Source organism: Diadema antillarum, unplaced genomic scaffold (genome assembly GCF_040938485.1).
Source record: "Diadema antillarum isolate AM-2024a unplaced genomic scaffold, OU_Dant_1.0 scf00000091, whole genome shotgun sequence".
Lineage (NCBI taxonomy): Eukaryota > Metazoa > Echinodermata > Echinoidea > Diadematoida > Diadematidae > Diadema > Diadema antillarum.
Genome location: NW_027270980.1, coordinates 2,127,621 through 2,142,741, shown reverse-complemented (window position 1 = coordinate 2,142,741; position 15,121 = coordinate 2,127,621). Strand labels below are relative to the sequence as shown.

Sequence of the window (15,121 nt, the reverse complement as noted above, 5' to 3'; positions counted from 1 at the left end):
GGGGGGGGGGGGGGGGAACAAGGTGAATTCTTGAATGCTTTGAAATTGAACACAAGTAACTGCTTCTCACACTTCTCATTCGGTACTTTATATTGTCAGGCATTTTTCACATTATTGGAAGCATTGGTCGCTTGGCGAAACCAGGAAAATGCACATATATGTTGAGACTCATGAAATATTGATATAGCGTCAACAAGCCTTTGGCAATACTACTTAAGATTTTCACACATGGCACTTCTGTTTTATATTGCTCAGCACTTCCACATCACCTCCTAGTCACTGTCACTATCGTTATGCCTCGAGTAGCAGTTCGTGCTGCGATAATGTCGCTTTTTGCCGGAGCTATTAACTTTGAACTTTTTGAAACCATTTTTGCTTGCAGCCCCGTCTTTGGTACTGTTTGACGCAGTACTCTCGGCATCATGCTTCCCTTTGCCGCTATCAGTGCTGCAACAGGCTGCAGACATTCTCACAGGCTGGCTTCTGCTTCCATTCGATGTACTAGGATAACCTTGGTGTCCCTTGGGATCGGGGTGCTTGATTTTGCTCTTAGCTTTGCTTTTAGTGCCAGCTGTTTGCACCTGGCCTGCAGTTCTCTGCGCATGGCTTCCTGCACCCGATGTACGGTTTTGGACAGCTGAATTTGTCGAGTCAATGGTTATTTCAGGGAACCCATTCTGCACATGTCTTGGTGAGTTTGATGGTGAGGAGTGACTTGAAGCTACAGAAGCTAGTCTCCCCATCGCTGTACTAGAGTTTGTAGAGGAATCTCTTTGAGTACTCCTAGAAGAAGGGGGAGAATATGGCCCAGACACAGGAGAAATAAAAGAGCTGGAGACGTCCTCCAATGCCATTATTCTGTGTCGTCTCAAGGAAGCAGCCCTTTGCCGGGCTGAATCTGTTCTCTGCCGCAGCTGTCCAACGAGAGCGAGGAATTGCTCATTGTCTTCTGAAAGGCTTGAATCGCTCTCACTCCCTTCAGTGATGCGCTCTTTCATGACACGACTGAATGCGAGCCTTTGCTGTATGCTGGCCAACCTGTCCTTCTCTGCTTGCGAATGCACAGTGCCTGCAGACTTTCCCCTCACGCCCAGGTCTTTTCCCTTCTTGCTCTTTTGTCGCATGATGCGCCGCAGCAAGCGACTCCGATACCTCATCACCAGAAAGTCCTCTGACTCATCACTACTGCTGGAGGAGTCTGTAGTACTTCTGCTCCTCGTTCTCCCCCTCTCTCTTCGGCTGCTGCCATCTGAAACATGGCTAGTTTGACTTGTGCTACATCTGTCCTGAGCATCTGAGGCACTGGCCTTACTCTTCTTGAGATGATCACCCTTTCCACCTGCACTGCATCCTGTTGCATCACTGCCAGCACTCATCAGCCTCTCCTCCACCTGGCTCTTTGGCATCGCTTTGTTTACTGCCCCTTGTGAGCTTCCCTGGCGGAAGAGATCGCTGTCACTGTCACTCTCCATGCCCAGTTCTGGGGGTAGCAAGGATGGCATCACTGGACCATCCGCATCAGAGCTGTTGGCGTCACTATGATCACGCACGAAATGCAGGTACAGGCTATCGGGGCTGAGAGCACTGTCGTCAGACGAATCACTGCTAAAGCTGTGATCGACTTCCCTCTGGATGAAGGAATCAAAGAAGGCTAGCATCCTCGGGTCTTCTTCCTTTGATTTGTCAGAGTAGTCATGTGATAAAGCCGAACCAGAGCTGATCATGAGGTTAAAGTACTGCTGGCGAGTGTACATCTTCCTTGGAGATTCATTTCCATCCGACATCCCTGGCATCTTGATGGCACTCCACAACTACAGCGAATAAGCAAGACAGAGAGGAGAGTACAATTAATATGTGCCTATTTCTAAAATAGTAAATTTAGTGCTCTGTGAATCTTGATGCCCCATTATCCATCAATTGCTCTTACAATCTCCATTATATATGGCAAAGTTCAAAGAGAGTAATCTGACTGCCGCACACTCGACTCGGATGGCTCCACTGCTCATGCAATCACAATATCTGCCATGTAAACATGGCCCACATCTACAATTTTATGAAATTCACTGATCTTAACGACAGACCAGAAAGTGACCTCTAATGCTTTCTGTATGAATTAACCTTATGGAATATATTGCCAGAAAAGGCATTTTAGCTTAATTTTAGTGGTCTTTAGTTCAAGCCTATATCCTCTCCCCTCGTCATTTCATGCAACTAATCAATCATTCATTTCTAATCTACTTGCCAAGTAATATGACTACAGTATACTTCTTGGTGGAGGTCTGGAGAAGAAAATTACACTTTTGACCTAAGTAGAGTGACCCTTGGTCTTGACTTCCTACCATCATCACATACAGTATGCAAATAACTGTCATCTTATTTCTGTGCTGTCCATCAATGTACGTCACCACTAGACATTCCTAACTGAAGTTTTTGGCTGGAAATTACATTTGTTGCAAAATGTGCATTGATCTCCGATTTTCTTGAACCATTCATCACTCTCATGGTCATGTAGATGACTGTAGATTCACTTTTACCCTCCCTACGAAATCTTACTACCTTCGGACTGCACAACTGGCCATTCCAAGATGGAGTTACAGCCCAAACATGTCTCGTTACAGTTCAGTAACCGTTGACATTTGAGGTACGTAACGTATGAATAGCAATGCCCTGCAATGTTCCTTGTGATGCAACCTAATACTAGCAGACACTTCAGTTGATACTCATTATAGATAATGTGTACATGTTCTTTTTTTTTTTTACATGGTCACAGGACATGCATCCAATGAAACAGTATCATCTTCATACCCTCATGATTAAAAATATGATTATTATTATCATCATCATTACAATAATCATCATCAATATTCTTATCATTATGGCTGTGTTTACCAACATCATCACAACCATCATCGTCATCAATATAAAGTCCACTACTGACAATACCTTGATGACTTTCTCAACGCCCGAGGATGCAATGAGGAAGGTCCCTGGACTGAACCTGACTTGGTTGACAATCTGCCTGTGACCTCTCAGAACCATATGGGCCTCATTCACATGTTGAACTGCATGGAGATAACATAAACAATGACATCTCTGTGACATATACCCTTCATCTACATTCACTAGTCTCCTTAATGTGTCAACTCAAGCCTCATGTGTACACACACACACACACACACACACACACACACACACACAAAGTTTGTTTATTCTTTTGACATATCAAATATCACTCTAAAATACTATAATATTGATAGTATCATTTGAGTTGTACTAATATAAAGATTCTAGTTGAAAACTGATTTTTTTTTTTTTTAAGGTTGAGATATACAAAGTTTTGATACTCATTGATGACCATAGAAAAGTATTGCAATGAGTAAAGTACTGCAATGACCTCTGAATTCTTTTCAGAAAATGGTTGTTCATGGATGAAAAATCATCATGAATGACATCCTGGAATCATAGTGCTATCACATTTTTTTTTTCTTTCTTGAGCAATTCAAATAAGTAAATCAAAGTCATACACAACAAATGATTACTTTCAGACTACAAAAATCATTTCTCCAAAGTGCTCAATGCATTGATAACATTGGGCAGATACCTTCGCATTCACATGAAACTTATGAACTTACTTTCTTCACTTGGATCTGGAACTCTCCAAATGTACAGGTTGAAGTCATCGGAGCCGGACAAAACATACTAGGAAAAAAAGCAAAAGAAGACAGCTGACGTTATTCCATTAAGTCCTAGGGATATTTTCCTGCAGAAATTATCATCTTGTCATCACATTTGATATTTCACTACATATCTTATATTGGACAAAGATTAGATGGAACTGGCTAAATTCATTACACCTTCAGAAATCCAAATCAATTAAAAAGTTTTACCAATATAAAAGAAAAACAGGAACTTCCATATTTTGTGTGGTCAAGAATCAGCAATAAAATAAAACAATAAAGATGCTTTTGAAGATCCTGCCACTGAGACAATTAATTGTACACGAACGACAAAAGGCTAAAAAACCAATACATTTTGTATTCTACCCTATGAAAATCTTAATGATGAATAGTAAAGCATGGAAATTGGGTTTGCAACACAAAATTTTCCATCATTTTGGCTCATAATATGTGAGCTGTTACCATGGCAACATACTTTTTGTCACTGTCAAGAAATGTGTCATGCTGACCTATATCCTAAGACAAACATTCAATATGAATTCCATGAGAATTGGAAGAACACTGATGAAGCAGTTTTGCCATGAAGCATTTTGCCCTATATTTTACCAATAACATGCCGTTACCATGGCAACGCACTTTTTGCCACTGCCGAAATATGTGTCTTGCACATTAACATATTCAGATGAACATCTGTACCTAATTTCATAAAAATTGATCAAAAACTGTGGGAGGAGTTCGCGACGCAAGATTTGTACCCATTTTTGCCCATAATATGTCGTTACCATGGCAACGTACTTTTGGGTACTGTCAAAAAATACGTCTTGCACATCTACAACCCAAGGCACACATCTGTGCCAAGTTTTATGGGAATCGGTTGAAAACTGAGGAAGTAGCTGCAGAGATTAAATATTTTTCCAAAGGTAGCAGAGCAGTGGGAAAATATTGCGTCGAGGGGAAAATATAACTCCCAAGGAACTGTCAAGAGTTACACTACAACGACAGACAGGGAAATATATTATGGTCTACATAAATACAATCACTTCATTCTAGCCCCATCAGCAGCCAGTCAATGTCTTGAATTATATTACATGGTGCAGTGTCATTGCTCGCAATGTAATGATCTTGATCCTCGCTGCATTAGCCACATGTTTACATTATGACAAATCACAGACCAGTATTTATGTAGACCATTAAATATCATACCATAAATAGCAAGCATATTACACTCCAATATATCATAATTGGCCCCACTGTATGCTGGACTCATTGTTATCCAATCACATCATGACTTAAAATGCTATTATGCTGTTGCTATAGTTGCTGGTATTTCTATGAAATGATTCAGGTGAAATAAAAAATAAAAAAATGAAGGAAAGAATGACATGAACTTGTAAAAGGTTACTACCTGATCTCTGTCTCCACCAAAGCAGCAGCTCTTCATTGTGCAGGAGTTGTAGTAACCCTCGTGGTTGAACTCCACCGCAGGGACAGGGCTGTGGATGTCATAGAGTACGGCTGGCAGTCGGCGCCTGAGGGCCAGGAGCTGAGTCCCCAGCTGATTAAAGCGCACGCTCATGGCATTCATCTGGGTGTAGGCACTTCCATACTTCATCAAGCAGCTGAGAAAATTTGGTTACAGAAAGAAGAAAGACAGATGACTACATAAATCATGGTGATATTAAAGGGAGAAAAAAATCAAATAACTTGCACCAAAGTTTCATTTGTAAAGCAACAGCCATATTTCTGCTCTGAACTTTTTGGCAAATAAATGTGAGAGAACTGGTATGTTATCTTTAATTCTTTCCATACTATTGTCTGCTTGTTACAGATTACATTAGCTGAACAATCAACCTCCAAAGCATTAACAGCAGGTCTTCAAATACAAAATATATTATCAAGGCATAAATATGTTTATGCTATAATCTTGCGTTGATGTTTGAATGGCAATATCATAAGTGTTTACAACATGATTGAGAACTACAGCAACAGAATGAGAAATAAGTCAAATCCTTATTATCCACATTCAAGAGAACTAAATTACATTTTCCACCTCTGTGATGTTATAATTCACATTTCTGTTATGGAAAGCAATGATTTTGTAATTGTTTTACACATTTAATTTGCAATATATGTTCTACAATTAAAACACTTCAGAATATCAAGTGTAAAGCCTTACAGTATTGATCTCACATGTTAAGACTCATTACTCTCCCATGGAATAAACACAACATTGCACGGGTATAATGCAAATATTAATCTACCTCTATGAACCATGTTTAATCGAGCACCTTTCTAAAATTGAATCCTTTTTGAAGCAAAATAGAAATGACATTGGTGTACATAAAACAAACTCAATGTTCTACTCACCTTCTTGGAGCTCTCACATCCCAGAGAGCAATTCCTTCTTTGGCATTTGCAGTAGCTAGAAACCTTGGCTCTTGTGGGTGGTATACCACAGCATGAAATGCAGTCACATAGTTGGCTAAGACAAATGGCTCTGTCACAAAGAAACAGGGAAAGAAACAAGTAATGGTGTAAAACCCTATCCATCATAAGAAATTACAAATGTACATGTTTGTTTCAGGCATTAAATTCCTGTCAAAAGATGTTTCTCTAAGAAGTAGACTGACCACAAAAGATTGGAAGACAGAAAAGTCTTTCCTTTTTTTCCTAAAAAGGATCTCAAGTTCTTTCTCCTTATTTGGTTCGCTGCTGTGACCTTTCCGCACATCAGACTCAGGAAGGCATCTTCCTACAACATGTCAATTCACCCAACCACATGATGGACTCAATGTCAATTGTAATAATAGAATCCATTTCCCAACAGATGTTCCTGAAACACACAAACATGTTTGAATCATTGCTTATTTGTTGACTTATTTTTTTCTTAATTTGTGATGACTGCATCATGACTTCTACAATCACCAACGCTATGATTACTAATACTATAACCGCATTTAATCAAAATATCCATGAATCATATCCTGTCTTTAGCATATGAGGCTAAAGTGTGATATCACCCTTCCTCGACATCACTATCTTGATAGACATAGTCCATTCAATGAGCTATAAGGATCTTCCATTCCAATCTATATCTTATCTTTGGATCAGTGAGCTGATGATTGCTGGCAAGTCAAATAAAAAAATCTGGCTTTGCTGCCTGAACACACCTTGGTGACTTGGAGCACGGATGTCCCACAGCTGTATCCGCCCATCAGCACAGGCACTGGCATAGATGTTATCATTCCGTGGATCTACTGCCAGCCCGTACACTGCATCCTCATGTAGGAAAACATCTATGGCATCACCCCTGCAAAAACAAACCACAAAAGCACACTTCAATTAATCCTTTGTCTATTTCATTAACTGATCAAGACATCTGACTGAACACTTTCTTCGCTGGAAGGCGCAGCTATCAACATGTAGAAACTAACTGCAAATGAATAAAGATTACTTAATTATATTATGCGAAAAAAGTGAAAATATGTTGAATTTTCTTTTACATTTTCTTTATACTGTTGTACGCATATGACTCACAAGCTGTAGTAGTCTCCTCATCCAGCGGTTCCAACACAAAAATTTTAAAAATTCATAACTTTTGCATCGATTGTCCAATTTTCCTCAAACTTTCACTGATGTGTTCTACTAATATTGTTGCATTCTCTCATACCTTAGGTTTATGAAGGTGAACTTGTCCTTTAATCCCCTTAATCCCTATTGTGTTGCCATGATCTTTCTGTTGAAATGAGGTACATTGCTATTCTCAAGTGGGCTGGCTAACTAACCATTCGGTCAAGTTTTGAGGAATTAAATGAATGCCGATGAACAAGCATAGCAAGAGTACAACTCATACAAAGGAATACATAAGGTGTCATCACTTTGGGCCCCCACACTTTTTTCAACCTGGAAGTACGTAAGTGGCACTCAAATAGAAATAGATAGAGATCTTGAAGTATGGCGGCGGTAAGGTTATGTGTTTTCTGTGAAGACCTTTTTTTGATAACACACGGAAATGGGAGGGGAGAGAATGATCTGAGGACCTTTTTCTTTTCTTTTTTTTTTGCTTGTCAGCTGAAGAAACCCGGAAGTGCACGGGGAGAGATGAACTGAGTCGAGGCCCTTTTTTTTTCTTTTTTTTTTGCTTGTTAGCTCATGAAACCCGGAAGTGGGCCCCCACACTTTTGAAAACACTGCGCCGGCCCTGCAACTGTAGTGTATGTATATGTGTCAGGGCACGTAATGGAGTAATTTACCTCCGATGACATCATACTCATATAAAAGCAGGGTTAGCTGGCTCTGTTGATATTGTGTTTCCCATTAAAAACAACAAGGCAAAATAGCCACAGAGAGGATGTTCTGATGAATAGAAAATGTGTTCATGCAATCAATCCTATACTTAGAGTACACTTGTAAGTCAATAAAAAAACAAACAAGGCAAGTGCCGAATTGTGTCTCGCCCATTCGCGTACAAGGAATTAATATTTTTTATAATTCTCAGAAGTTAATTGACCTGCTTATGACCTTTGACCTTGTGGTGACCTTCAACACCCCAAGGGACATTTACCATCCAAGTGTGGTCACAAACGGACAAAGGGATCAAAAGTAATGAGCCATAATCGAAACGCGCCATAAAAACTTAACATTGGGCCCTAAAAATTTGTTGACCCCTTTCTGTGACCTTTGACCTTGTGATGACCTTTAACTCCCAAAGGGACATCTACCATCCACATTTGGTCACAAACGGACATAGGGATCAAAAGTTATGAGCCACAATCAAAACGCGCCCTAAAAACATAACATTGGGCCCTAAAAGTTTGTTGACCCCTGTCTGTGACCTTTGACCTTGTGACGACCTTCACCTCCCCAAGGGACATCTTCCATCCAAGTTTGGTCACAAACAGACAAAGGGATCAAAAGTTATGAGCCATAAACGAAATGCGCCCTAAAAACTTAACACTGGGGCCCCAAAAGTTCGTTGACCCCTGTCTGTGACCTTTGGCCTTGTGGTAACCTTCAACTTCCCAAGAGACATCTACCATCACCCAAGTTTGATTGCCATTGTAGCAACATGTGCTGAGTTATGTGTGATAAGATAGTCTTGCAAGTAAACTTTAATGTATGACCTCAAATGACCTTTGACCTTATCATGTGACCTCTTACGGCACCATAACATGACGGTACCCCCAGTGCATCCATCACCCAAGTTTGATTGCCATTGTAGCAACATGCGTCGAGTTACGTGTGATAAGAGAGTCTTGAAAGTAAACTTTAACATATGACCTAAAATGACGTTTGACCTTATCCTGTGACCTCCAACGGCACCGTAACATGAAGGTACCCCCAGTGCATCTATGACCCAAGTTAGGTTGTAATCCAAGCAACTTATGTGAAGTTATTTGTCAAAAGAGAGTCTTGCAGGTAAACGTTAACATAGAAATGAGTCTTTTACTCTTTAATATATGACCTCAAATGACCTTTGACATCATCACATGACCTCCGACAACACCATAACATGAAGATACCCCTAGTGCTTCTATCGCCCAAGTGTGGCTGCCATTGCTGTAACAGTTGCCAAGTTATGCATCATAAGAGTCTTGCAGGTAAACTTTAACATTTGTGACGGACAACGGACGGACACCATTTGGATCCCTTAGTCTCGCCTTCCCCTCCGGTGGGCGAGACAAAAACTATAAACAAACAAACAAACAAACAAAATCCTTGCAGTTACCACTAAACATTGTACACTTACCGCCTTGTATCATGGACCAACACTTGATCATCATTGCCACCAGAGAATATCTTCCCATTTTCATTGTCAAAAGCCATGCAGAAGATGTTGGAGTGGTGTTCACCCTTCATGCTGTTGGGCTCATAGCGGGAGTCTAATGCTTTGTTGATATTCCACAGCAGGACACGTCTGTCATCACCACCTAGGGATAAGGAGATACCATAACAAAAATAATTTTGATATTACTCAAGATATGAAGAGCTGTGATGATGTTTGATAGCTATTCTATTTCATGTTCCTAACATGCACATCTAAACTTCAAATGATGATAAATTATGTATTCTAGAGTCCAACTGATGTCGAAACTTGGTTAGAACATTCAGAGAATGCAGGGGCAAGAAATTCTCAATTGGTACAAAATAAATCTGTAAATGTTTGTGATATTAGCACAAGTCTCTTGGAGCAAATATCAAATGTATTTTACATGTAGAAGTCAGTGGCAAGATTGCTATTGTGGACAAGCATCTGATATTAACCTGAAAATAGGGTTGTGCTGCACTCAAACAGAATTTTATCTGTACCATAATTTTTTTTTTTTCATAAGATAGCTCGATGGCTGACTTTTATTATTACTTTTATTACTTTTTATAAAGGGGGGGGGGGGGTTGGGGCCGGTATGCAAGGGAGCGTAGCGACCGAGCCCGAGCGAGCGGAGCGAGCGAGGGGGGGAGGGTGTGGGAGGGGGGTGTCCCCCCTCCCACAGAAGGGAGAATTTTTGAAAATCTGTGTGTGAAAATGGCATTTTCTTGCATCTAAAACACCAATATTTTTGGTATAGAGGTCATTGCCAAATTAACCCCCCCATGAAAATTTGTAAAATTTAGTTGCATTTTCCTGCAATGTAAGGCCAGTTGACAACACAGATACATTGTACAAAGAATTGGGGACCTTGGAATAAGCACTGTCAGCCTAATACTTTTATTATGAACAGCTTGTCACTGATACTGGCAAATCTCAAATAGAAAAAAATAAAATTACAAGTTTTAAAAAAAAGATAAGATAAAAAAAAAATGGTCCCCGGATTTTTTTTTTTTTTTTTTTTTTTTTTTTTTTTTTTTTTTTTTTTTTTTTTTTGGGGGGGGGGGGGGTTGCAACCCCCCAACCCCCCCTCTAGATCCGCTTCTGGCTGATGGCAATTTGTAAACACCCACATTTTGCTAGTAGGGGGCAAAGGTTTTGTTGTGTCTGCAAGATCACACAGGTTCTCTATGACAGAACTTGGTCGTAAACTTTCTCCACCCCCCCCCCCCCCCCCCAAAAAAAAAAAGAAATAGCTGGTTTCTCCTATTTTCAAAGACGGCAGTTAGACAACAGTTAAAATGGGTGTCCTGGTAGCATCTGAGAGAACATTAATCCCCCCCCCAAAAAAAAAAAATGAAAATGTACAAAAAAAAACAAAACAAAAAAAAAACCCAACCCCCCCCCCCCCCTTCCAAAAAAAAAAAACAACAACAACAACAACACACACACAAAAAAAAACAAACCAGCCAATCATAAGGTTGTATTGCACTGGTCCAAGTTTCATGGATGTAACCATGTTCTGCATGGGGACCATAGTGTGTTTTGCATGGGCCTGTCCTTCTACAATGTTGCCAGCTTCTATACTGTTTTCTGTACTGTTGCCCTGTGTCAAAATGTAGGAGCTCAAAGTAAAAAAGCAATAGCACTGATACCAACAATGAACAAGAAGTGAAAGTGAGATATTGCAGCACAGCAAAGCAATGGGGTCAGGAGGAGGAGGTGGGGAGGGAAGAAGGAACAATGTTTGTGTACGTAAGGTAGGGAGCATCTGCATGTTTACATCATAATATCATACCGTTTCAATCAAGAGGATATTCTAAATTAGCATGCACTTACAGACTTATTAATGCCTTATTAATGTCTTAAAAGGCATTAAAATGAAACTAAAGCATATTTTTCCACTAGTTAGTTTTCAAAAGTTATTACCTCCGCCAAGGGAGGAGATTATGTTTTTGTTACCGTTGGTTTGTGTGTTCGTTTGTCCGTGTGCAAAATAACTCAAAAAGTAGTTAACGGATTGTGATGAAACTTGCAGGAAAGGTTGAGAATGACACAAGTAACAAACAATTAAATTTTGGTAGTGATCCGAGAATTTTTTGGGAATTTATGAAGGATTTTTGATATTTTGGCAGGTAGGGTCAATGAACTTGGGAGTTCAGACTGCACGTATTTGAGGTTTGCATGCGTGCACTAAAGTGCGTGCTTCAGTTTCTGCTAGGGCGAGGCACGCCGTGCAGCTGAGGGTTTATGATGTAACAAAGGCTTCTATATTGGGAAATTGGGCGACCTTCAGCACACAATGCTATAAGTACGTGGAAATCACTGATATCTCTATGGAAGAACAAGATCAGTGGTGGAAATGAGCTGCATGCTTAACTTGGCGGAGGTCTGCTCTCTCAGAGTGCTTTTCTAGTTATAATAGTGTTAATTGTTAGGCAATGTCCAAGTGTTAGTATTCTAATACATAGCCAATTATAAGGTTTACAAAGTTATAAGGTATCTCGTACATGGCTATATGTACAATGTACGTGCATATCACATGAGGCACTGCTACTAGGCTACTGCTTTTGCTTTTGTTTTATCACACATGAGATTTTCAGAGATTAGACTGAAAGCTTGAGAAACATGAGGTGTCATTCTTAACACTTTTTAGATGTGGTAGGCACTGGTAGCCCGGAATGGGTCAAGATTAACTTGCTAAAATATCATATTTGAAAAACTGTCCAAGAAGTACTGCCACACGTACCTTGAATCATTTTCTAATGAATTCATCCTTTAACATGTGAAACCATGATATTGGCGGGAACTATTACCTCCATATTGAGTGTCAATGGTGAACATTATTCATTGTTGTTAGTCAATTATGACTCTCTTATGAGGCATTGGTCTCAAATGAACCCATTTTTATTTTAGACCGGCATTTCAACAGTTCTAAGACATGAATTGCATAAATCATCCTAATACAATGTATATAATCATAGCTCCATGACAGAACAAAAATTGTTAGAACTTATTAGAAGAAACAAATTAGAATCTAATTGACAGAATGACCGAGTAACGTTATTAAAATGGCACTTGGCTGAACCTGAAGTCTTGACTTTATTCTTAATTAGTCTAAAAAGATTCGATTGCAAATTTTGTAGTGTGTTGTGGGATGATTTAGAGGAAGTGTTGATCGGTGATGGTGTACTGTATAGACTCTAGTGTTAACTAGTGTTTACTCCTCCTATATCCTAGGCGGGCCTACGTTGTAACGTTACATCATCATACTTTTCTACTCCACTATAAGTAATATGTATGTATGTGCACAACACAAAACTCCGTCCAGAGTAGACCATCTCCCGAGCTCCTACCCCCCCCCCCCCCAAAAAAAAAAAAAAAAAGAGAAAAAGGAAAATCCTAACCTGATGCCAGATACTGTCCACCCTTGTTGCTGAATTCTATGGCGTTCACACAGCCGTAGTGCCCCATCAAGTTCATCCGGTAAGGCGGTGTCTTCCTTGCGGAGTCGATTCGTCTGCTCATAAGAAGCTGTGGGAGTCGTGTGTTACCACCACTGTGCTGTCGATTTGTCAACATTCCAGGTAAGTTGTGCACCGTTCTTGACGAGGTGCGAGTGCCAACCCCCTCAATGCAGGCCATGGTTGGCCTTTCTTCACCGTGAACTCACGCGAGAAACAACTTAAAAGTGAGGAAGTAGACTTGCTGAGCCGAGAAAACTTGTCGTCGTCGCCAATTCCAACTCTGACCAGTAACTAAGACCGGGTCCAGGCTGGGTTTTAGGTGTGTACGAAATTAGTATGTACGCACCTAAGCTCTGTCTGGTACCAGTACAGATGAGATCGCTGATGAACGAACGTTGGCTGGCTTGCTCACAGGATTAGATTTTTGGTGATCGAGGAGCTCTCCACTGATGGCATGGTCGGTCTTCTATGCGATCCTCGGCTTACTCTGTAGCGAGCGTACTGCACTGTACAGTGCAGTATCATCAGCCGGTCTGTGTGTAATGTACTCAATACACACGATGTATGTCTACAACACGTCTGCCATTGGAGACACACACTCAATCAATTCCATAACACACACATAGCAGATCGGGCAAACACACAAGCAATGGACGTAGGTTGGATTGACTGTGAGTCTCCCGAAAGCCGTAACCAGCCTCGCTGAGTGCTGAGTATGTTACTTGCGACATAGGAAATACTACTCGAGTAGTAGAAGTGTAGAAAAGTGTGTAAATCGTATTCGTCATGGAATGTCGAGAGCGGACAATTATAACCCCATCACCAACTTCCAATAACTACAATACGATGTCCTTGACATTTGCGTCCTTTGCAATAGAGTGTCAGAGGCATAAGAAGGAGAGGCTGATTGTTGTTGATGAAGATGAATTCACATTTAGCGGCCTATCACAGCACTCAACACCGAAAGCCCATTGCAGGGGGGGGGGGGGGTGGGTGGGGTGGGGGGTGGAGGGGGCAGATTGTAGAGGAGGTGGTGACCAAGAGGAGGAAGTCGAAGATGGGAAACAAGAGGGAGGGGAGGAGGGTAAGGAGGAGTGAGATCGGACTGTCTTTTCGCCTTGCATTGTAAAAAAAAAAAATGATGTGGGGGTGGGGGGGTTCACAACAAAACCCAAAGAAGAGGGCATTAGTGACCCTTGAGCTGCCCCTCTACCAGCCCGCAGCGCCCCTCCTCCATAACTATACAGTACATTTAAAAAAAATCCTGGCCCCTGGGAGTGGTGAAGGATGTTGAGGGGCATTGCTGCTGGATTGAGGAGTGGAAGAGTGGAAGATGAGAGGCATGAATAAGGAGTGGAAGAGTGGAGGATGAGAGGCAGGAATTAGGAGGGGAAGAGGGAAGGATCGAGGAGGGAAGAATGAGGGAGGGCCGATCACAATTCGAATGGAGGGGGAAGTTGGATCAGGGAGGTACTCACTTCCCTGCCCTGGTTTGATGAAGAACAGGACTGGTAGAGGGGGGAAAGAGGGTAAGGTGGTAGAAAGGGAACTAGAGGAAATGGGAAGAAGGGGGAGACTAGTGGAGGGACTCCTAAATCCAAAGTTCAAAATTCTGATTATCAGAAATTCTGTATATTCCATGATAGGTCCTATAATGACAAAAGTCAACACCTGTATTGATTGTGAATATCAAAAGCCTGATATTATAGGCTGATGACGTATACATCGAAAACACAATCAATTTCATGACATTGAATTTTTCATGTAATCAATTAATGACAGACGATATAAATCAAACGTTCATCGTGATATTCGCTTCAGAGGCAATTCTGAAAATATGAAGCAAATAAGAAGACGACTAATACCAGTCTAGACTACGATGCATGCCAATCATACGGAAACCGTGGTTGATAGCCGCGTTGTAAAATCGGAAGTTTTTCTGAGTATTTTAGTATATATCCATGCACATATACACACAGTCTTTATTTTCAGGCCCGGCAGAGGATTCGTGACAAGAGGCATCTCTGGCAGTTGCCATGCAACCGGGGGAGGGAGGAATGCAGCCCCCCCCCCCCCCCACACACACACACACTCGTAATTTTCTCGTCAAAAAAGAAAGAGAAAAAGGAGGAAACAAATCACAACAAAACCATGCATGCGCGTCTTTCGGA

At 41.0% G+C, this 15,121-nt stretch overlaps 1 protein-coding gene across 1 annotated transcript; it reads right to left on the bottom strand.

The window, feature by feature from the left end:
- Positions 1-272: 272 nt before the first annotated feature.
- LOC139718228 (DDB1- and CUL4-associated factor 5-like) lies at positions 273-13,773 on the bottom strand. The gene is made up of 8 exons (XM_071629707.1): positions 12,891-13,773; positions 9,427-9,607; positions 6,848-6,987; positions 6,045-6,174; positions 5,083-5,296; positions 3,633-3,699; positions 2,944-3,062; positions 273-1,811 (listed from the first exon to the last, which is right to left on the bottom strand). Exons 1-8 carry the CDS (start codon positions 13,126-13,128, stop codon positions 273-275), a joined length of 2,628 nt encoding a protein of 875 aa, XP_071485808.1. The 5' UTR covers positions 13,129-13,773.
- Positions 13,774-15,121: the final 1,348 nt, after the last annotated feature.

What these genes read in the sequence shown, in the direction of transcription:
- LOC139718228 (XM_071629707.1), bottom strand. Translation starts at nt 13,128, where the DNA reads ATGGCCTGCATTGAGGGGGTTGGCACTCGCACCTCGTCAAGAACGGTG. An exon ending in TTGGTCCATGATACAAGGCG is followed by an intron (nt 6,988 to 9,426) that starts GTAAGTGTACAA and finishes TTGTTTTTGCAG; the next exon opens with GGGTGATGCCATAGATGTTT. An exon ending in TCCAGATCCAAGTGAAGAAA is followed by an intron (nt 3,063 to 3,632) that starts GTAAGTTCATAA and finishes ATCTCCATGCAG; the next exon opens with TTCAACATGTGAATGAGGCC.